This window comes from Sorghum bicolor, chromosome 7 (genome assembly GCF_000003195.3).
Source record: "Sorghum bicolor cultivar BTx623 chromosome 7, Sorghum_bicolor_NCBIv3, whole genome shotgun sequence".
NCBI classification, from domain to species: Eukaryota; Viridiplantae; Streptophyta; class Magnoliopsida; order Poales; family Poaceae; genus Sorghum; species Sorghum bicolor.
Genome location: NC_012876.2, coordinates 6,347,169 through 6,371,322, shown reverse-complemented (window position 1 = coordinate 6,371,322; position 24,154 = coordinate 6,347,169). Strand labels below are relative to the sequence as shown.

Below are 24,154 nucleotides of genomic sequence, written 5' to 3'. Positions count from 1 at the left end.
GAAAACAGAGTTCTAACTAAAGGGCCCTAAGTGTTCAGTGATCATAGGCTTTCCCTTAAACCCATACCGGCTATGTGTTTTCTGAACACGTTGGGTGGTAAGCCTTTTGTGAGCGGATCCGCTAACATATTGTCCGTCTTAATATGCTCTAGACTTATAATATGATCCTGAACTTTTTCTTTCACAACATAGTACCTAATGTCAATGTGTTTGGCAGCACCACTTGACCTATTGTTGTGAGCATATTCAACTGCGAGATTATTGTCGCAGTACAACTTAAGTGGTCTCTCAATGCTGTCTACCACTCTTAATCCGGGTAAAAATTTCTTAAGCCAATTTACCTGCCCCGAGGCCTCATAGCATGCTACAAACTCAGGGTACATCGTAGATGATGTAACAATAGGTTGTTTGGAGCTTTTCCACGATATAGCCCCACCTGCAAGGGTGAATATGTAGCCTGACGTGGATTTTCTTTCATCCCCTGCATAATCTGAATCTGAGAAACCCACTATTTCTAGTAAGTCTGTCTTTCTATAGTTTAGCATGAATCCTTTTGTGCCCTGCAAATAACGCAAGACTTTCTTAACTAATTTCCAGTGTTCTACACCTGGATTCTTCTGATATCTGCCAAGTAACCCGGTAACAAAAGCTATGTCAAGGCGAGTACAAATTTGAGCATATTGTAAGCTTCCGACAGCTGAAGCATAAGGTACTGAACTCATTTGCTCGAGCTCTATCTGATTCTTGGGACACTGATGTTCCCCATATCTATCGCCCTTGACAATGGGTGCAGGTGACAGACTGCACTTATGCATACCATATTTCTTAAGAATCTTATCTATGTATGCTTTTTGTGACAGCCCTAAAACCCCTCTATTTCTATCACGGTGAATCTCAATTCCCAGAACAAAAGAGGCTTCACCGAGATCCTTCATATCAAAATGTGAGGACAAGAACTTCTTAGTCTCCAATAGTAGACTAACATCATTGCTTGCCAGCAAAATGTCATCCACATATAGGACTAAGAAGATGAACTTAGCATTCTTAAACTTTGCATAAACGCAATTGTCCTCTACATTTGCCTTAAACCCAAACTTTCTAATTGTATTATCAAACTTCAAATACCACTGTCTTGAAGCTTGTTTTAGCCCATAAATAGACTTTCTTAGTCGGCATCCCATATTTTCTTTACCTTCCATGACAAAACCTTTCGGCTGTGCCATGTAAACATCTTCCTCAAGATCCCCATTGAGGAACGCCGTCTTAACATCCATCTGATGCAATTCTAAGTCAAAATGTGCTACTAGCGCCATTATTATTCTAAAAGAATCTTTACACGAGACAGGAGAGAAAGTCTCGTTGTAATCAATTCCTTCTCTTTGGGTAAACCCTTTTGCTACGAGACGTGCCTTATGTCTTTCGACATTCCCTTGGGAGTCATACTTAGTTTTATAAACCCATTTGCATCCAACCTTCTTAGCTCCCTTAGGAATCTCCATTAGTTCCCAAACTTTATTGGAATCCATGGATTTTATCTCATCTCTCATAGCTTCTAACCACTTTGCAGCGTATTCACTTCTCATGGCTTGTTCATATATTGTGGGATCATCTTCCATATGAAATTCTTCGGTTTCATAAACCTCATAATCATCTGATATAGCTGATCTTCTAGTTCTTTGTGACCTTCTAAGGTTCTCATTGTTTGGCGCTATATGGGGCTATTGTTGTTCTTCCTGTTGCACGACTGGTGGTTCTAACGGATCCTGAGGGACAGGTTCCAGGTTCTCATCAAGTGTCGGCAATGGAGAACTAACAACAGGTGCTGGCACTACAGTGTCTAGTACTGCTGGTGTAGCAACAATAGGTAGCGTGAAGTATGATTCTTGTAGCATTGGAGTAGGGGCATAAACCCGCTTCTCCTCAAGAATAATTTCTCGCGCTACCTGGCTCCCCCTGATCATACCATCTTCTAAGAACTTAGCGTGCCTTGTTTCTACAAACTTTGTTTGCCTGTCAGGGCAATAAAAGCGGTAGCCTTTTGATCTTTCTGGGTAGCCAATGAAATGGCAGCTGACTGTCTTAGGATCTAATTTTCCTAAATTTGGGTTGAAAACTTTTGCCTCAGCAGGACAACCCCACACCCTTAAATGATTAAGTGAGGGCGCTTTGCCTGTCCACAACTCATACGGTGTCTTAGGCACCGACTTACTAGGCACTCGATTAAGAATGTGAATAGCGGTTTTTAACGCCTCCATCCACAAACTTATCGGTAGGGTAGAGTAGCTTATCATGCTTCTTACCATATCCATTAAGGTACGGTTTCTTCTTTCAGCTACTCCATTCTGCTGAGGCTCTCCTGGCATAGAATACTGAGCAACTATGCCATTTTCCTGTAGGAACTTTCCAAAAGGTCCTGGAACCTGGCCATACGGGGTATGTCGCCCATAATATTCCCCACCACGGTCTGATCTTACTATCTTAATTTTCTTATTGTGCTGATTTTCTACTTCAGCCTTAAATATCTTAAACTTTTCTAAAGCTTCTGATCTTTCTCTAATTGGATAGATGTAGCCAAAACGTGAATAATCATCTGTGAATGTTATAAATGAATCATAACCATCCACACTTTTAATAGGAAAAGGTCCACATATATCTGTGTGGATTATTTCTAAGGTTCCTGCACTTCGTTTGGCATTTTTCTTAATTTTCTTAACATACTTTCCTTTGAAGCAATCAATACACTGATCTAATTCTGAGAGTTCTAAGTGCAGAAGAATATCATTTTTGACTAATCTTTCTATTCTCCCCCTCGAAATGTGGCCTAATCTGCAATGCCACAATTTCGAAGAGTCATGCTGATGATTCTTACGCTTTCTATTTACATTCATAGACGAGGAGTTTGTCTCATTCACAATGGATATAGCATTCACATTCTCAGAAATTGATAACAAATAAAGTTTGTCTTGTCGGAAGGCAAGACCAACACACTTATTATGAAATAGTATCTTACATTTGCCATCTCCAAAATGGCATGCCAATCCATCATCATCTAATTTAGAAACACTTATTAAGTTGCGATGGAAAGAAGGAACAAAAAGTACATCTGATAGCCTAAGTACAAAACCATCTAATAATGCTAAAGACAAGTCGCCAATGGCTTCGACGTCGGCCTGTACTCCATTTGCCACCTTAATTGTTCTTTCTTCTTTTTGCAGGGTTCTCCTCGTATGGAATCCCTGTAAGGAATTAGCAACATGAATTGTTGCACCTGAGTCAATCCACCAAGTAGATTTATCATAACTTAAATACAAGGATTCATCTACAAATGTAACTAAGTCCTCACCTTTTCTATTACAGAATTTCAGGAAACCAATGCAATCCTTTTGCATGTGGCCTCTGTTCTCACAGAACAAGCATTGATCAGGGTCAAGCCAGGGCTTCTTTTTGTTGGTGTATTGTGGCTTGTTATCACCCTGGGCCCTGTTGTCCTGCTGAGGTTGCTGAGGTGCCTTTCCATGAGGGGCCTTAGCCTGAGCACTAGAGGAGGAGCTGCCATCCCACTTTGGTTTCCTTTGTGGTTTGGCATTCTTATTGTAGAAATTTTTCTTATTATCTCTCACAAAGAGAGCAGAGTCTCCCCGTGAGTCCTTAAGTCTCTCCTCCTCCTGCACACACTGACCAATGAGCTTATCTAAGTTCCATTCCTCAGGTGCCATGTTGTAGCTCACAACAAAAGCCTCAAACTCATTAGGCAGAGAGGAAAAAATCACATGAATGATAAATGGTTCTGGAAGTTCCATCTTCATCGATGCGAGCTTAGATGCTAAGGAGTTCAATCTCAGTATGTGCTCTCTAACACCACCACCTGTGTACTTCTTAGTAATGAGTTCTCTAATAAGCATGCTAGCTTGGGTCTTAGTGGTCCCATAAAACTGGTTCTTGACCTTCTCTAAGTACTCTAAGTACTCAGTGATGGTGGCACACTCAGGAAGTGATCCCCTAATAGGCTCTGAAATAGTCGCCTTAGCCAGTGTCAAACATTTCTTATTTGAATTGTCCCATTGCTTCTTTGCAAGGTCATAGCTCATTCTCACTGTGGCATGGTCACGCTTGCGTGTCGCAAACGCTGCCTCAGTCTCATTCTCTTCACGCACCGGTTCTGCTGGTTCAACAGGACACGGTTCGTTGAAGGCTAAGGCATTGTCTGTCATGACAAGGGCTAACTCATACTACTGATGCCACAACTTGTAGTTGGTCCCGTTGAGTGTTGGAATCAACGACACCCAGTTGGTGAATCCTGAAATTTAGATACAAGATTTGTGAGGTGACTTAATTAAAAAAACAAATAACTTAATATAAATTGCACGTATTAAAACAACGTTGGTCAGTATTAATACATACAATCCCTTTCTACATTAATTTTACATCACCGTTGGGCACAAAATAAAATTAATGCAGTATAACTGATGAGGTAAACAATTATAATATTGATATCATCAACGTTGGTCAGAAAATAACAATATTATAAAATATTCTAAGTCTTAATTTTGCCCGAAATTAAATTCGCCTGTTGGTTTGAATTTAATTTAGGAGCAGCTAATAAATTACTAAGCAGCGGAAAACGTGAATAAATAATATACTAATAATAATTTCCAGAAATGTATCTAATATTATCTGAAAAATTTATCACGTTGGATCAAAATTTAACAGAAATTTAAACTGATACTGAAACTAAAAAAAATAATACTAAAAACAGTTTCTAGAAAAAAGACAAATAATTAAGGAACTGATTTTGGGCTTATAACAAGTAATACAGCCCAGCCAGTAAAAAAAGAAATTGCTGCCTGCGCGCTAAGCTGAGTGGGCCGGCCTGCAGTTTTTTTTTTGGTGCTAATTCAGAATTCTGAAAAAAAAATGGAAAAGCAATTCCATGGCTAATTGGGCCGGGGCGAACCATTCGGCCCAACGGTCGAAACGGCCCGCGAGGGCGAGGCGGAGGCGCCCGCCTGGGCCGAGCGGCCCAGATGCCCTGCGGCGCATCTCAGCCGTCCGCGAAGATCGGACGGTCACGCGCGTGAGTCGGGGGCAACAAAACCCCTTCCCCCCGGCCGGCCCCTGAAACCCTAGCTCACTGATTTCCCCTTCCCCCAGCCGCATTTCTCTCAGCAGCAGCAGCAAGCCGCCGGCGAACTGGAGCAGGAAGGAGGCAAGGTGGCGCCGCCGCGGGACCCCTCGCCGGCACGCGTGCTCGCCCAAGGCAGAGCACGCCGTCGTCGAGCGGCCGCGCGGGCGGTGCCCTGATCTGCGCGCAGCAGGAGCATCCCGGCGAGCCAAGCCTCGGGCGGGTGCGACATTCCGCCGGCAGCGGTCTAAAAGGCTAAGACAGGGCGATCTCGGTAGGTATTTTCTCCCCCCTTTTTGCCCGGTTCTTGCTGATTCCTGATCTGAGCAGCGCACAGTTAGGATTAGGGTTAGGGTTTTGGGTTCGATTGATTTTAATCCCACCCTTCTAATCTCTTATACCTAATCTGACTTAACCCGACGCTAACACCCGATTAGATTAGGCTGATACCAATGATGGAATAAATAGAACTTAAGTAGGATCTGCTAACCGGAGGATTAGCCGGGTGGAAACTAATACAAGTAAATAAAGAGTGTTTCGAGAACCTAATACAAGATCTAGGTGTACATGATGTAGAGGACGTTAGGGTAAAGCACAGACCATCCGATTTAGGAGCAGAAGGGCCGGGATCCGCCATCAGTGGCGGACGTAGATGCTCGGCGCCTGGAGACGAAGAAGACACCGGGAAGTAGCGCGGCGGCGGTGGATCTTCCTGTCACTGCCTGCGACCCTCTAGATCAGATTAGGGTTGAGATGTGGGAGGGAGTGTTGGCGGCGGCCAACTTCGTGGTGCGTGCCCCGGCTCCCCTCCCTTCTCTTTATACCGCAGGGTGACAGGGGCCCACCAGCCATTGAACGGCTGTGGCTCCCCGATCAGGAGCGGATAAGGGGAAAACGGATCCTTCTGCATGGCCGTTGGGCCATGCAGGAAGAGGTCAAACTAACACATCCATCTATCTCCACAGTCCACAGGTGAGCTCTGTAATTTGCTGCATTCATTATATTGTGAGATTTGCAATCTTTATTGTATTACTTTTGCCACTGAACCTCCTCTTAATAGGAAACCGAGGTCAAAGGAAAGCCACGCCTTACGACAGGCAGGAAGTGATTACATTGCAGAAGATGTTACTAAATGGCTGCACAAGAAATCATGATGTCACTCACCAGTTTTGTTATGCTCCCCTCCTGTCTTGGGAAGTCTGGTAGATTGTAAATTTCAGCTTACTTGTAGGCGCCAATTATATAGGGTTTCTGTTGGAAGTCTTAACATGCTGTAGTACCTGGTGTTTGTGGTGTCTTCCAAATAGATTGTCTGTTGAGGCTCCGTGATCATCTCCCTACTGTTTATTTTGGCAGTAAAATCAGTGTACCAAAGAATGTTCTAATGTAAATTTTCGTGCATATGGTCGTATGGATAGATACTAATGGAGTTGTAGTTCACAGATAAATCCCGTTCTGGGTTATGATGGGCATGGAGCAATACATGGATACCCACCGAGCCAATCGGTTCAATTTAATAAGGTAGTGTTTCAGTTTGAGTGATGAAAAGTTTGCCAGTTTAGGGAATGTTTGGGACTGTTTCCCTCCATGTATTTTTAAGCTCCGCTCCACGTTTTCCAGCAAAAACATGTGTAGCTCTATGAACTCAGTTCTGGTCGACCTTTATTTCTGGGCTGGCTTTACTGACGCAATGAGTTGACTCCCTTGTTCCAATTTGGCATCATCTTTGATGCGGAGCTTACGGAGGCCACATGAGGCAGCAGGGTGACAGATTATGGAGGTTGCATGATGATGATAATAAAACTCCCACGGAACTGTAAATGCCTTGGGTTTGACAGTTTTGACTTCGTCCGTTTGAGTGAGTAGAGTGACCATCCGGTTCTGGTACATTCCTAGTGTCCTCAGGTTGGTTACTGAGTTGTTCTTGCAATGACTCCACTTGCCATAAGATTGAACTCCGGACTCCGTCAGTGTGCTCTTCAAGGCAGTAGCTTTAGGCCTTGTTTAGTTTCCAAAATATTTTAAGATTTCCCGTCACATCGAATCTTCGTACGCATGCATAGAACATTAAATATAGATAAAAACAAAAACTAATTACAAGGAGATATCCGCTTGGGCAGTGAGAAGGAATTCTAGCCAACTGGCAGGAAGAAGGAATTATAATTTTAATTATAATTAAATTCAGCGTGGAGCAGACACAACTTTCTAACACTCACTAATGTCACCGACTAGAAGCCTTATGGCGTCCAAAACGGCAATTTACAAATAGCTAGCTAGATGAGGCATAAAAATAATAAAAAATAAATGTTATATAGTGGATAGTTATGTGAGCTGTGAGAGAGAAGTTCATGAAAGATCGTGCTAGATTAGCTATCTAGGAGTCACTAAGTATTTGATCTCTCTCCTTGATAGCTAATGGAATTCTTCCTACACTACGGGAGAATCGAAATTTCCAAGTGTCACAGGCTTCCCCGAGTGCACGGGCTGCGGCTCTCGGGGAAGAAGGTGTCTTCCCCGAGTGCCTGGGCAGCGGCCCTCGGGGAAGAGGATGTCTTCCCCGAGTGCACATGGAAAAGCAAAAAAAAAAGAATTTTCAAAGTGGCTTCCACGAGTGCACGGGCTGCGGCTCTCGGGGAAGAAGGTGTCTTCACCGAGTGCCTGGGCAGCGGCCCTCGGGGAAGAGGATGTCTTCCCCGAGTGTCCAGACAGCGGCTCTCGGGGATGAGGATGTCTTCCCCGAGTGCTTGGGCTGCAGCGCTCAGAGAAGAGGGTGTCTTCCCCGAGTGCTTGGGTTGCGGCGCTCGGGGAAGAGGGTGTCTTCCCCGAGTGTTGCACTTGGGGAAGACTTTTTTTTTAAACAAGGAAACGGCGCCAGCTGTCACCAACGGCGTCAACTCTTCCTCTGGTGCTAGGACGGCTCTCGGAAAAGCCTTCCTCGAGTGCACTATTTTTGGCTCTCGGAGAAGACGTCTTTCCCATGGAGAGATACCCCGGAAACTCATCCCCAAGTATTGCACTCGGGGAAAGCTTCCCCGAGTGCAACTGGGCCTTCACCTAGTGCATTTGACACTCGGGGAAGCCACTGTTTTTCCGTAGTGCTAGACTCTATTTACAAACCATTAGGGACAGCTTGTGGTCTGCCCTTCCAAATGCTTTATGCTCTGTTTCTACAATTCTACTGCAGCTTTAAACACCACAAAAACAGAAGAACCGAACATGATTTTGTAATTGAACAGTCAACCCTTTAATTTCAAGAAAAAAAAGACAAGTAACACCTTCAATTTTGACAGATTATGTAATTGAATAGTCAACCATTTAATTTTAAGAAAAAATACAAGTCAACGCCTTCAATTTTGACAGGGAACTTTTTAAAAGAAGATTAAAAGTGTCTTTCTGACAACAATGCTCACCAAAATGTAAAATTAGTTTTTGTATTTGAAGCCTCTCGACTCTGGTTCATTGATAAATCTGATTGAATGAGATAAATTAGAGTGACAAAAAGGTGTGCCTAATACAATCAAAACCGTAATATGTGTCTCCTATTGGCAAATGTGAATGTGCCAGGCCTTTATTGAAAGCATCTTACAACCAGTAGAAACCATCAAACCACACCAAATCTAATCTTCAATCCAGCACAACACAGAAAAGCATAAAGTACCAAAGCTCTTTTTTCGCTGAACCTGGAGGTAGACTCTAGACAGACACCTTCAATAGCCAAATTTCCAAGGTCCAAGTAGCCTACCCATCAATCTCTTGTAGACTGATACGTCATTCTAATTGTTGCTACCACTGTCATCTTGCTGCGCCACTTCGTTTTCACTGGTCTCTTCGTCCTCGTGAGTCCGCCCATCTTCTTCATTTTCATGTGACTCATCCTGTTTGGAAAACGAAGATAATGAGTTTGATGGAGAAAATGGCGTAACAGGAAACATAAAACTGGCTGGGACCATGGTTTGGCACCTCTTGTTCAGTCTCTGAATCAGTAGCTTGCTCTGCCTGCTCTTCTCTAATTTGCCAAAGCTTGAACCACTCGTTGAATAACCCCCCAAACACTTCATTCCAATCCCTCAAAGCCTAGAAGAGAGGAAACAAACTGTTCGATTGAACAGCCAAGTATATATGTATATATGCTAAATGGAAGGGAGAAGTATGCATCGAGCGCAGCTAGAAGAGAAGTGGAAACGAAATATAAACAAGAGAGCCGAAATGAACTATATTTAATTGAACAGACAACTATATTTAACGGTTGATGGAACCATCAATGCCTGCTGTTGTGTGATGAGGGAACTTAGGCTAGTCTCAATGGGGATTTCATGGGCATTTCATACACATTTAATAGGGTGCCATATCAGCATTTTGTAGCAGTTTGCATGAAATGGGGAGGAGAGAGAGTAAAATCGTTTCACCACGGTGAAACGACCTGGCGACGTTTCCCATGTCTTGGTAACCGGGTGAAACGGCTGTTGAGGCGTTTCAGTTTCATTCCCCTCCCCGACCCCCGATCCCGTGCGGCAGCCGCGCGCGCCATCTTCGCCTGCTTCCCGCGCGCAGCTCCATCTTCTTCCCGCGCGCAGCTCCCTCTTCTTTCGCGCGCGCCTTCCTGCTTGCTCCGTCCGCCAGTGAATCCGCCGCCGCGCCGTACTAGGGCATGGGACGAGATCCGTCCGCCATGGATCCGCCGTCGGTAGAAGGTTCAAGGCGGCGCCATGGATCCGCAACCGGCAGAGGAGGGAAGGGGCGCCGGCTTGGATTGAAGAACAGCTCGGTTCCTGCGCCGTCACCTCATCAGGATTCGTCGATTGGGTCCCCGCAAGTTTCTCGGCCGTCGGCGACTTCCTCCCCACCGGTGCCGACTCAAACCCCAGCTTCGCCAGCGACTTCCTCCCCAGCTGCGCCGGCTACTTCTTCCCCAGGTGTTCCGTTGTTCACCATGCCGCCATGGACACCGCAAGGAGCAGGATGGGGGGCCGTCTGCTCAAATTTTTCATCTCTTCATGCAAACCAACGAGACCCAAATTCATGGTACGTTTGTCGATCTGTGATGCTTGTTGATTTCCATGGCAATATTCCAATGTAGTCGATCTGTTGATTTCCATGGCAATATTCCATCAGTACCTATGTGACTGTCTACTTAGCAAGAAACTAGTCTGCTTGAACGCAGTAATATTCAGTGTTATCGTCCGTATAGGTTGGGTGGCTTTGATCTGCGTTATTGAATTTGCTTGAGTGGCCATTCACTTTGGAGTATGGATATATTTTGTTAATCTCCATATTGGCATTAACATTATGTTATGTAGTTGAGAGAGGATGCCCACAGTAGTTGAATTCAAAGTTGGTAGTTTGTTGCTGCAATCTTGTCTTTTTGAAGATTATTTAGATTCCAGTCTCACTCTCTTTTCAGGCTGTATCCTCCAGGAGGGTTTTTAAATTTGATTGGACAAAACCAATCGCCACAGCCACAACAACATGGTCAGAGTATGCCCTTCAACCCGATGTGTCCACCATCAGCAAATCTCTACAGAACACCATCTCCCGAAGCTACGAAACAAGGCACTTCAAGTAACATTGATGAATCTGCAAACATCGACTCAAATAGGGCAGCAAAGATGAACAACAAAAGATATTGGACTCATGAAGAGGAAGAAAGACTGGTACTCACTGTTCAATTTTTTTTGTAGGTCATTCTTTGGGTTAATTCATGGTTCGATGCTCACATTGACTGTTTTTGTAGGCTAGTGCTTGGTTGAATGCTTCTAAAGACCCAATTCATGGTAATGACAAGAAAGGTGAAACATTTTGGAAAGAAGTCACTGACCACTTTAACAAGAAAGGGGAAGGGAAGCGTACAAGAGAATTTAACCAATTGAAGATTCACTGGTGCCGCCTCAAGACGTCGATTGGTGAGTTCAATGACTGCTGGACTAAGGTATCTCAAATACATACAAGTGGATATTCAGATGACATGCTAGAGAAAGAGGCACAGGAGGTGTATGTAAGCAGGTTTGGAAAGCCTTTTACATTGGTGCATTGGTGGAAGATACTAAAAGAAGAGCCCAAATGGTGTGCATTATTTGACACAGAGAAAGGCAAGGCTGAATTAGTTGACATCACAGAAGAAGAAATACGTCCCGGTGGAAGGGACAGTGCAAAGGCTGAGCGTAGTGGAAAGCGCAAGAAGACAAAAGTTATGGATGGAATTGTCAACCTTGAAGACTCAATTCAAAAAATTGTCAAGGTCCAGGAAGATCGGAAAGAGGAGCTTGAAAAGGTAGCTGAAGCACAGATTCAGATATCGAATGCAAATCTGCAGGCAGCAAAGGAGGAAAAGGAAGCGAAGATGTATCAAGTCTACAATACCTTGCTGAGTAAAGATACAAGTAACATGACCGAAGACCAAAAGCATAAGCATGAGAGAGCAATACAGAAGATAGAAGAAAAACTTTATTCATAAGAAGGTGAGTTCTGAAAAATATCTTCTACTGTGCATGTTACTTTTTAGTGTACATGGTAGCTTCTAGTTTGAACAGTTTCTAGTGTGAATGTTACTAGTGTGAATGTCACTTTTCATGGCTTTTGAAATTCTGGTGTGTACACAGTTTCTAGTGTGAAAACAGTACAATCTTCACTGTAAATGGCAGTTTGTAGTGCGAATGTAGTGTTGTAGAGAGGTGGTAACAAAGTCATATGGTGCATATGATCCGGCTGCTATCATGCAACCAAATACAATTAATTGCTTTATTTAGTGTTGGAAACAGTGTAAATGAAATGGACCATTGTGAGAGTTAGTTTCAATCATTGTTTCATCTTGCTAGAGATGATGTGGCATATTGGAAACAGTGCAATGAAACTCCTCATTGAGATTAGCCTTACGGATTCGAAATGTTGGCAGCCATCATCATAATATTCTTCTGTATCGAACCTGACAGTGGGATGGTTGGAAAGTGTCTTGATGGCAGCATTAATGGCTCTTGAAACACAGCTAAAGGCGTTATCATCATTGTCATCCTCATCTGACCTGCCATAAATTATGATCTCTACCTTGCTGAGAGCAGAGAGGTGTTGGATGCCCAAACTAGGTGGAGCACCATTCAGGCACTCCATCTTATGCAGAAATAATTTAATCTCCACGTGCTCAAGCTTTGGCATTGATCCCGCTTCAAACTTCAGCAAGGTCCCACAAGCATACATACGCAGGGAGAAATATTTCAGACTTCTGAACCCGTTGTTGCCAGGGAAGATGATCCTTCCGTTGGTGCCCCCGACAGTGCTTAGTTTGAGAAAAAGCAAACATGGTATTTCTCCAAGGATCTCAACATCTTCTGGTCTCAAACATATTATGCAGGATAGTTGTAGCACACTGAGATTTCCAAGTGAACCCATCCAATTTGGTACCTTATAGATGGCATGTCCTTTTATGCAGAGCTTACGGAGGCTACAGGAGGCAGCAGGGTGCCAAGAATGTAGTGACAGTGGGTACGCCTGTCTAGAGTCTGCCCGGATATAAAGGTTATGGAGGTTGCATGAAGATAATAAATTTCCCACGTAATTGTGAATGCCCTCGCGTTGGCTTCTTCCTTCTGAGTCATCAGGTAAATTAAATTGCCATTTTATTTTTAGTGTTCTCAGCTTGGTTAGTTTACTGAATTCTTGATTGGATTGCTGCTCTTGCTGATAGGATACAACTCCATACTGCCCCAGCTCTTCCAAGCTAACCATCTGCCCAATCATTCCATCTGGAAATCGAGCATCCCAATCAACATAGAAACGTGCCAGCTGTTGAAGTTTTGAGATAGTTCGTGGTACTTCTTTGATACTGGTGCCTCGCACATCCAATGTTTGTAGATGTTGTAGTTCACCAACATTTTCAGGGAGCCTATTTATTGAAGGTGAGCCGAGACGCAAGTACTTAAGATTAAACAACTTCCCAATACTTGCAAGATGATGGTCTTTCATGCTTGTGCATTCTCCTAGGTCCAACACAAGTAGAGCAGTGGAAGGCAAAAAAGAGATTTTAACAGGCTCTCCAAATATAGTAATTGATCGAACCTGAGACAATAACTGATCTGCCCACAAAGTAACATTTTCTTCGTTGTGGTTGCTGAAGCAAAGCCTACGAACCTTGTATGAAGTACATACAGACTGTACAGCATCTAATGAAGTTACAAAATTCTCTTCAGCAGCCTTGCATTTGATGTAGTCAAGGATGATGTCATGCACTCGACATGCCTTCGCCTGACCATATTTTACTTCAACAGGTTGGATCATGCTTCTGTTGATCAGATCATTGAGGTAACCCTCACCAATTTCATATTTACTTTGACCTTCTTCCTCATGAATGAACCCTTCTGCAATCCACCTATTGATCAAACATTGTTTCTCAATCTCATAATCTTCCGAGTACACACTCAAGTACAACAAACAAGTTCTTAGATGGTGAGGAATGTCGAAATAACTCAGAGATAAGATACTGGTCATTGTCTTAGCATCATCTTTCTTTGCAAGTGAAGAACCAATAGCACTAAGTACCCTGTCCCATTCTGCCTTTGCTAACACATTGGTTAATATGCCAGATACAGTAACAATTGCCAATGGCAGACCACCACATTTCCTCAATATTTTGTCTGGAACATCTTCCAAGTGAGGACAACATGAATTCTCAGAGCCAAATGCTCTCCTGAAGAACAACCTTTTGGAGTCATCAAAACTAAGAGCCTCCATTTCATGAACTTGAGAAGAACAACATTTTGCAACTGTAACACTACGTGTCGTCGTAATTATTCTGCTCGCACGATCATTCTCCGGTAATGCAAGTTTGATAAATCCCCAATCTTCTGTGTTCCATACATCATCAATCACGACAATATACCTGCCGCACGATATTTTAACAATGATGCAACCAGTGATCAAAGACCATAGCGTCAAAATTATATGCATCCGTAACACTAACTATGGCTGATAGGTTGATGAATGATGATAGGAACCTAAATAGAGATGACCCTCTTGCACACATCATTAAATGCAACATTTTAATGTGCAATAAAATATGTAAAAATTTTACGAACACTATCTATATGAATTCCTATATTTTCTATGAAATACAGTAAAACTAGAAGTAATGATGAAATTGCTCAGAACTCTATTGATCTACTATTTGGGTTGACAAACAGAAATGCTAAAGTAGTTTAATTTGGCCATACTATCAATGCCTTCTCTGTAGTTCAAACTGCTAGAACTAGTGTAAAATTGTGAACTATAAAGCTTTATAATCTATACTTCGGAACTTAAAACTCATCCTCTTCGTGATACACAAGTAAACAACAAAATTAAATCTGACAAACTAAGCACAATGATGAAGGTTTTTGTGACATGATATGTTGATTATGAATATTTACTTTGTTTCACTTTTATGTGAACGTATAAGTTATAACAATGCACGTGATTATTCATGGTTGATGTACACAATTTTAACATAACTTGGATACATGATCATATATAAACTAGGAGCATACCCCGCGCGTTGCTGCGGGAATTGTGGATTAATGGATTGTGTAGTATGATGATGTGGGCTATACTTATTTGTTTTGCTAACATGGACACTACAGTTGTCATGTGTGCTATTGGATTTTAATTGTATATGTGGTAGTGCATTGCATGTTGAGATAAATAGTTATTGAGGTTTTACTTAGTGGATTTTAATTGAATATGGTAGTACATTGCTTAGGTGGATAGCTTGCATGTTTAGAGAAATAGTTAGTGGGGTTTAGAATTATAATTGAGATAAATAGTTATTGAGGTTTTACTTAGTGGATTTTAATTGAATATGGTAGTACATTGCTTAGGCGGATAGCTTGCATGTTTAGAGAAATAGTTAGTGGGGTTTAGGATTATAAGAGTTATAGATGACCTGGCTTATCTTTTATCATGAAGGGGTTCCCTGAGCTTATCAATGAGTTGCTGCCACTACAGGATTCTGGTACTTTGCCGAGAGCCCAAGCGCTCGGCAAAGGGCCACTACGCTCTCGGCAAAGGCTGACGGCCGTCGCAAGGGAGGCGTTAGTTGACGGCTCTTTGCCGAGCGCCACCACGGCCGGCGCTCGGCAAAGATTGTTTTTTTTTAAAAAAAAATCTTTGCCGAGAGCCTTGCTGGCTGGCTCTCGGCAAAGATTATTTATTTGTTTATTTGGAAAATATCTTTGCCGAGTGCCTTACAAGCTGGCTCTCGGCAAAGAATATTTATTTATTTTTTTGAATATTTCTTTGCCGAGTGTCTGGTGGCTGGCTCTCGGCAAAGCTGGGAACCACAGCCACGCAGTGCCCAGCTTTGCCGAGTGCCAGCACTGGGCAAAGTTGAGATTTTTTGCTGTTTTTCAGTTTTTGCTGTTTTTTCACTCAATTCACAATAGACAACATACATAACATATGTAATAGAACCTGCATAACATATATAGTCACAAATCGACACATGCATCCATCAATGGTCACAAATCCACATACAGAATAGTTGGTATTCATCCTGTCACAGATCCGCATACACAAAGTGATCAAATCCGCCTAACATATCCATCACAAGCATAACATGTCCATATCACTGGTCCGGCTGCGACCCGGCATCCCCGTGTCCCTGGGAAGAGCCCTCACCTGGCCACCCCTGCTGCGGCCAACTTGCTGGGTGCTGAGGCGCGCCACCTGACAACGGCGACCACCCGTGTGTCTGAGGCGGAGGAGCGCCAGCTGACCACGGACCCCACCCGTACGTCTGAGGCCGAGGAGCGCCAGGCCACGTCTGCTGTGGAGTCTGCTGGACCTGACACCCATGGCCTGGAGAAGCGCCGTCTTGAGGAGTCAGGTTCGATCCGTGCGACTGTGCCTTCACAAAGTAGAAGCGATGTCATTAGTACCTGTATGATGTCCACAGAAGACAAAGCAATATGCACTCGTATATACTCACTGGAGACTGTACTACAGTGCCAGGAAGAGGGAGTGGAGCGAACAGCGATGCAGGCAGCGGAGGCGGGACTACACCAGAGATCTGAAGGGAGGTGAAGTAGTTGGCGAAGTCCTGCATCTGACGCTGCTGGTGTTGTTGAAACGCCTCGAACTGGCGCGCCAGCTCCTGCCGATGGGCCTCGTTCTGGCGCGCTATCTCCTGCCGATGGGCCTCCTCCGCGGACTCCTGCCTGGCCCGCAACTCGGCCAACTGGGACTGCAATAACACACCCGTGATGTTTGAGCAATGCACTAGGTATATATGTAAAGTATATGAACGACGCATAAAACTATAGTTACCTGGAAAGACGGCTGCCGAGCTCGTATGGGGACGTCGGAGGAGGTTGTGCTGCTCGCCTGTCGCACCTGGCAGAGCGTGGGCACAGTGGTCAGGTCGATGGCGCTGTGGGCCATATAGTACCGCCCGTGCTGCTTCCCTCCTCCAGCCCTCATCAGGATCTCTGTGTCGAGGGGCTCAGTGGCGGGATCGAAGTCGTCCCCGTGGCGCGCGCGAGCATGTGAGGTGTACTCGGCCATCTTCTCGTAGGCGTTCGGGTTGGTGTACGCCTCGGCCTCGTCCGCGGGGCTGTAGACGTTGTTTGGATCGTCCGCTCGGCCCTTGTGTGCAAGGGCGTACCCCACGTACTCGTTGATGACTATGCCACCATGCGACTGGGACTGCGAGAAAAACACAAGGATGATTACACGTAATAAGAATGAATACATTAATGAATGAACAAATGAAATGAACAGAAGCGTACCTATGTGTCCATGTACCCTGGGAGGGAGCGGCTCCCTTGGTGGTGGGCCGGTCCTGGCATCTGCAGGCGGTACGCCCGTCTGGCTTTCCGCTCGGCGTACGCCTCCAGCCTTCTCCACCAGTCTACAATGGCCTCCCAACAGTCAAGATGGCCCTTGCACCATTCAGCAGGAAACTGCATTTGACACGTCATAAGATGAATCAAAAGAAATGTAGCCTACTTATTTTTTCATGGATGGAATCAGAAGTAATGTTTCATACTTACCTGTATGTACTGCTCCCTGGTGAGATCGGTGTCGGGATCCAGGATCATCTCCCTAGCCTGGCTCTTGCCCACCGACCGGCCAAGGACGTCGGCGTTGTAGGTGACGACACACTGGATGCGCGCCTCGTGGTACATGTCCTTGACCCGGTCTTTGCAGGTCTCCTCCTGCGCATACGCAACCCTGTCCACGGGGGCGCCGTCCTCTATCACGTACCACTCCTGCATACATACATCATGCATCATTTCAATATTTCAAGAATAAATGCATAATATTGAGCAACGTTGTGCTATGGTGACTCACTCAGAACTCGTCCTTGATGACCTGTGCGATGAGAACATCGTTCTCGTCCAACGCGCTGTAGAAGTCGTCCCACGTGAAGGCTGGCTCACGTCTCCCTTTGTGGGTGACGAAACCAGGGTAGTGCTTCTTAATGAGGAGGCCCTGGATAGAACTAGGGTAGCGGAATTTGCCCGCACTCACAATCTGAAACCTGCACGATTCATTAAGAAAAATTGTTAGTGTAAAGTTTGATTTTCAACATATCATATGAATAAGTTGTGAAAACATGAACGTTTACTTACTTATCACCCACGGGTCGAATCGTCCCACGTGAGTGTGCCGCAGGCGCCGAGGTAGGGAGGCGCGTGACCCCGCGCTGGTAGGGCTTCCTCGAAGCTGAGGAAGTCGGCTCCAACGGTGTCATCGCGCCCAAGTCAACGTCCTCGTCCTCGTCCAGGCCCTGGGCCTGGACCTGGACCTGGGCCTCGTCCTCATCCTCGTCCTCGTCCTCTCCTCGTCCTCGTCGTACTCCTCGGCCTCTCGTCGTCCTCTCCTCGTCCTCGTCCTCGTCCACGTCCTCGTCGTCTCCTCGTCCTCGTCCCCGTCCTCGTCCACGACCTCGCCCTGCTCCCCGTCCCCTCCTCGGCCTCTCCTCGTGAAGCTCCTCCATCCTCCTCGTCGTCCTCTCCTCCTCCTGCTCCTCGTCGTTGGGCCTCATGAAGGCCGAGGTGACCCCCGTCCTTTGCGGCCGCCTACTTCCACCTGGCATACTGTCCTGTGCCTACAATAACAAAGATTACAAAAATTAGTAATAATCAAAAAATATAGTATTACATGAACGAAACATTATTGCAAAGAAATAATAAGAAAAATATAGTATTACATGAGGTTTAGAAATTATCTCCACCAACGGTAAAGGTTGGCAGCTCATCATCACTATCACTATTGTCATCATCACTATCAATATTGTCGACCTCTCTTAAGTCCTCCTCGTCGTCTGTGTCACTGTCACTATTGTCATCATCACTAACAAGCCTATCGCGCTCAGCCCGCCATCGTTCAAGCATCATTAAGTCCTTAGCATCTTGCACCACTTCACCCTCGTCCTCATTGATGTCATTGTCTACTTCCATGCCCATCAGCGAATCAAGGTCTATCTCCAAACGCCCTTGTAGCCCCTCAGGTTGATAGAACTCTCCAGTATCTGCCAACGGGTCAAAGTTGTAATCATCCTCATTTGGGACAGGCGCTTTGCCGCGTGGCGATACCAAGTGCACAAGGTACCAACCCTTAAGGTTCTTGTTTTTTTGGCACGCCCATGGGAGATAATAAACTTGCGTGGCCTGTTGAGCCACAATGTAGACATCTTCTCCTTTATAGACAGAATCTAGTCGAATTTCAATTTGCCCAATGTCATCGGCTCTTCTAATGATGTTAGGATCGAACCAATGGCATTTGAACATCACTAGGTTAAGAGGTTTGGGGCCCTCAAAGTGGAGCTCGTATATTTCTTCGACTACGCCGTAATAGTCGCGATCATCGGTGCCGGGCGTACGAACTCCTATGCACGTGGTCTTCCGGTTGGGCCGACACTCTTCGTACCTTCTCGTCCGAAAGCGATAGCCATTCACATCATAAATGTTGAAGGACTTGACCTTACTGGAGGAGCCCCTTGCAACCTGTTTAAGTTCACCACTCATTTCACTATCCGTGCGGGCCTTTGTACAGAACCAGGAAATAAAATCAGCATTTTTTATAAGATCGTCTTCTTCTTGGATGGTAGGAGCCCTTCTATGAGTCCAGTGTTGTTTTATAAACTCCCTGTAAAAACAAGATCGTGAGGATGTTGGATCGATAAGTGGAGGATATTGACGATGTACGTAAAAAGCTCATTGAGAACTTACTCTCGATAAGGAGTCACTTCTTCAAGGTTCAACAAGACGTATAGTGTGATAGTGCGCCACTCATGATCTCGTAAGATCTTGGGTGTACCTGCGCTTCCTCTTCCGAATTGCCCTTTGAAAAGGCTCAGTGTCGATGAGCTCTCATCATCGTTGTAACGAGGGAGTGACTTGTGCACGTTGGGGGGAAGGTTCTCAGTATAGTATGTTGTTGTGAAGTTGGACACCTCCTCCACCCTAAATGCCTCTGCCACTGAAGCCTCAATTTTGGCTTTATTTCCACACTTTTTTCGAAGAATCTTTAGACTTCTCTCGATTGGATAGCACCAACGGAACTGCACGGGACCCCCCAGCCTTGCCTCACGCAGTAGGTGCAAAATCAAATGTTGCATCGATAGAAAAAAGTCAGGTGGAAAGATCATCTCCAACTTGCAGAGCAATAGAGGTGCAGCACGCTCCAGGTCACCAATCACTGGCAGGGATAACTCCCTAGAACAAAGCTGGCAGAAGAAGTAGCTCAATTCTGCTAAGACACGCCACACTGGATCAGGGAGGTATCCACGGGTCATCGCAGGAAGTAGCCGCTCAATCCATATGTGGAAGTCATGACTCTTCATCCCTAGGACTCTCAAAGTCTTCAAGTTCACTCTCCTACTCAGATTCGCCGCGTACCCATCAGGGAACATTAACGTCTTGATCCACTCCAGTATTTCCTTCCTATCGTTCCTTTTCAGGATGTAATCGGCTGGGCCCTTTTTCCAAATCTTGCCGGGAGCAGGTGTCTTCATGATCAGCTTTGGTCTATCGCACATCATTTCGACGTCCAGTCTAGCCTTCACATTGTCCTTTGACTTCTCCTTTATGTCCATGAGTGTTCCCCAGAGTGCCTCGGCGACGTTCTTTTCTGTATGCATTACATTGATGCAGTGTGGAAGCAGAAGGTCCTTGAAGTAAGGGAGCCTAGTCAAGCCCGATATATGCGTCCACATGTGTTCGTGGCCATATCCAATAAAACCACCTGTGGCCTCATCAATTGTGAGAGCCTCTAACTCAGCAAGGACCTCGACACCACTCATAATATGAGGAATACGATCGGTGACTTGAAGACCTTTCGTGAAGTGCTTGATGTCTCGTCTGAATTCATGATTGTCATCAAGGAATTGTCGATGTTTGTCGAACGAAGAAAACTTGCGCCCCTTGTTCAGATAGGTGAACCTCAGAGATGCCTTGCATACTGGGCAAGGCATCTTCCCATGAACACACCAACCACTAAATATGCCATACGCCAGAAAGTCATGCATTGAATACTGGTACCACACATGCATTGTGAAGTTCCTCTTTGTAGCTCGGTCGTAGGTCAGCACCCCCTTTTCCCAAGCATATTGCAATTCATCCTAAACCGGTTGCATGAACACACCCATATTATTGCCCGGGTGTCCTGGTATTATCAGCGACAACAACATATATTTGGGTTCAAACATGACACCGGGGGGTAGATTCAGGGGGATCACGAACACGGGCCAACAAGTGTAGGGGGGCGCCAACAATCCATACGGGTTGAACCCATCTGTTGCAATCGCTACACGTACATTCCGAGCATCCATAGCTTTGCCAGGATGCTGCTCATCGAAGTACTTCCATGCTTCACCATCCGACGGGTGTCCCATCTTGTCACTGTATCTTTTGCCATTCTTGTGCCATGTCATCAGTTTCGCAGACTCTTCTGTCATGTACAACCGTTGGATCCTCGGTAGGAATGGAAGGTACCGTAGGACCATCTCGGGGATTTTAGACTGTTTCTTCTGGCCAGGACTGCTCTCTACCTCCACAAACCTAGAGGCTTTGCACTTTGGACAGTGCGTTGCTCCCTTAAGGTCATCTCCCCTAAATAGGACACACCCATTGGGACAAGCATGGATCGACTCATATGGCATCTTAAGTGCACGAAGGAGTTTCTATGACTCGTATGTGTTCTTGGGCAGCGTGTGACCCTCCGGAAGCATTGTGCCCAGAACTGTCAACAAAAAATCAAACCCATCTCGACTAACGCTCAACCGCGACTTCACATGTAATAGGCGTCCAATGGCATCCAGTTGTGAAACTGATGTCTTCTCATGAAGGGGCTTCTGGGCCGAAGACATCATAACGTAGAACGCCTTTGCGGTTTCCTCTGGATCCTCAGGCTCCAACACTTCATTGTCACGTGCATCAGTGAAGTCTTCCATTAGGTCGGCTATCCCGGCATCTCCATCATACTCCTCGAGGCGTGGTCTAACCACCTCATCTCTAATACGGTCGCCATCATACTCCTCGAGGCGTGGTCTAACCACCTCATCTCTAATACGGTCGCCTTCACCATGGTGGATCCATGTTTTGCTCCCGTCTGAGTCGGAGTTTCGGCAGCACCTCCCCGCTGTTCTCCCGATACACGTCCTAGCAAGGAGAGTGTGTATCCGGAGAACAACGGTGAGGTGCTGTCGAAACTCCGACTCGGACGGGAGCAAAACATGGAAGCTAACCATCTACGCATCCACGGGCTGTCCAAAAAATGTGGACAATCCGAAACAGATACGGCCGACGAATATGCACAGACACGCATACCGACGACCGTATCTTTTTCGGACGGAAGACGCCTAACTGGGTTACGTGACCTAAGTACGACAAGGTTAAGGGATGCAGGTTAATTATACCTAGGGTGGCGGTGAAGACAGGCTAGCGGCGCAGTGACGAGTCGGTGCAGTGGCGAGGCGACGCTGTGTCGAGGTGCTCCGAGTCCCCTCGACAGGTCCTGCTATGCAAAAACAATAAAAACAACAATATAAGTAAAAATTTTTGGCAGAACCTCCCCTGTACGGGGAGGTTTCCAAAACCTGCAAAAAAGAAGTCGGCTCGATGGCCGACAGCACATATACGACACGAATGCCACACATCCATAAGGCCATCAACATCACATACGGCACAATAGCCGACATACTTACTACTACTAACTACGACTACTACTAACTAATTACTACACTACTACTACTAATTACCAACTACTACTACTAACAAAACCAGAAAAAATACCACTTACCGGCGATGGACAACGACGACGAGAACGACCGCAGCACCACGACGGAGACGACCACACCCTCCTCCTCCTTCTCTTCCTTCTCCTCCTTCTCCTCTCCCCTTCTCTTCTCCCCTCTTTCTTCTTCCCTAGTTCCCTGCTCCTCCCTTCTTCTTCCCTACTGCCGGCGTAGGGGTAGTAGGGGCCGGGGCAGGATGGGGTGCCCCGGCTGCGAGGGCTCGCCGGGGTAGGGGCTGGCAGCCGCGGCCGGGGCTCGCCGGCGGAGAGGGCTCGCCGGGGCGGGGCCGCGGCGGGGGCGAGGGGGCCGGTGGGGCGAGGGGGCCGGTGGGGGCGGGCGCGACGCTGGGCTGGGGCGCGGCCGCGGGGGGTGGGGTGGGGCGGCGCGGCGGTGGGCGGGTGGGGGCGGCGCGGCGCGGCGGCGGGCGCGTGGGGGCGAGGTGAGGACGGGGCGGGGCGGCGCCTCGGCTTCGTCGGCGGCGGGCGACGGCGGCGGCGAGGGAAGGGCGACGGCGGCGGCGTGCTAGGGCTGGGGCGCGCGAGCGGGTCTGGGGTTGGGGAGGGGTGCGGGCTGGGGCAAGTTAGGTTAAAGGTTATTTTTTTAGAATGGTCTTTGCCGAGTGCCAGGTGGCAGGGCACTCGGCAAAGAATATTTTTTTTATTTTTTTTAAATTGTCTTTGCCGAGTGCCAGGTGGCAGGGCACTCGGCAAAGAATATTTTTTTTTCGATCTGAGTTTTTTTGTGACGCTTCTTGACACAGTTTCAAAACCTATTTTAAAGTTTGGGAGAAGTTTGAGTTTTTTGCTATATTTGACTGATTTAATTTGTTTCTTTGTGTTTTTTCGGATAATTCAAATTTGAACTACACGTACATGAAATATCGCAACGCAGTGTTTCAAAAAATGATATTCATGGTATTATGTATATTCTGAGTCTGTATCTAGGACCTCACACGAAATCTCGACCAGCTCGCAGAGGTAACACATCGAGTTACATGCACGAAAAGTGTATTAAAATTATATAAAATCCAAAGGAAGTCCGAAAATCGTGAAACTTGACGGGGCGTCGTGTTATCGCATGTGGAAGCTATGGTTAAAATTTGAGAAGATTTGGAGTAAGTTGCAGCGTCGAATGTCTAAAATCCAGACATCTCTACCGTAAAGTGATATATGTATATTTTTTTGAAATTTTATTTTAAAATAAATCTATTTATTTGGTTTTCATATTTTCAAACTCAACAATTTAAAAGTTATTTATGATTTATATGTCAATGTTTTACCTCCAATAGCCGGCCATGGAGTACCTGGGATAGTTATTCGAGCTTAGGCATATGCTGAACTCGATAGTTAATGTAAGAGATAGTCGATTTATCCAGATCGATCTCGAGTAATAGCCTTTACGTCTAGTCGGCGTTAGCCTTTGCATTGTATTGAGTATATTATATTGTTCGTTGTTCCAAGGGTGCCCTCAGCCTCTCTTTATATCAGTAGAGACGATTGAGGAGCGATTTGTTATCCTAGACGGATTCATAGAGATTGTTCCGTTTCTAATAAAGAAGGTATTTTATATAAGAATCCGGCTAGTACGGCCTTATTTTACTTGAAGTCATAAACATGCATTATTCAGCTCCAGATGAGAGCAAAGCTGACGACCCATCTAGCGCCGCGGCTCGAACTATTCCGCGTTATTCAACCCGGATGAGAGTAAGGTCACGAAGGCCGATTTTCACCCTATCCCATGACTAATCCTAGCGCGGAAGAGAGAAATAAAGC

General features: G+C 45.7%; 2 protein-coding genes, 1 long non-coding RNA gene and 1 pseudogene across 3 annotated transcripts; 1 reads left to right on the top strand and 3 right to left on the bottom strand.

The window, feature by feature from the left end:
* On the top strand, positions 10,530-11,690 carry LOC8069677 (glutathione S-transferase T3). The gene is made up of 2 exons (XM_021464271.1): positions 10,530-10,773; positions 10,854-11,690. The coding sequence occupies exons 1-2, from the start codon at positions 10,600-10,602 to the stop codon at positions 11,571-11,573; spliced, it is 894 nt and encodes a 297-aa protein (XP_021319946.1). The 5' UTR covers positions 10,530-10,599; the 3' UTR covers positions 11,574-11,690.
* On the bottom strand, positions 11,915-15,634 carry LOC8069676 (annotated as a pseudogene).
* On the bottom strand, positions 15,541-17,970 carry LOC110437347 (SWI/SNF complex subunit SMARCC2-like). Its single transcript, XM_021465774.1, has 7 exons — positions 17,716-17,970; positions 17,435-17,624; positions 17,134-17,352; positions 16,870-17,043; positions 16,409-16,786; positions 16,071-16,325; positions 15,541-15,989 (listed from the first exon to the last, which is right to left on the bottom strand). Exons 5-7 carry the CDS (start codon positions 16,643-16,645, stop codon positions 15,708-15,710), a joined length of 774 nt encoding a protein of 257 aa, XP_021321449.1. The 5' UTR covers positions 16,646-16,786; positions 16,870-17,043; positions 17,134-17,352; positions 17,435-17,624; positions 17,716-17,970; the 3' UTR covers positions 15,541-15,707.
* LOC110436911 lies at positions 18,097-22,563 on the bottom strand. The gene is made up of 3 exons (XR_002454826.1): positions 22,388-22,563; positions 22,005-22,105; positions 18,097-18,194 (listed from the first exon to the last, which is right to left on the bottom strand). It is a non-coding gene; the product is annotated as an uncharacterized LOC110436911 (long non-coding RNA).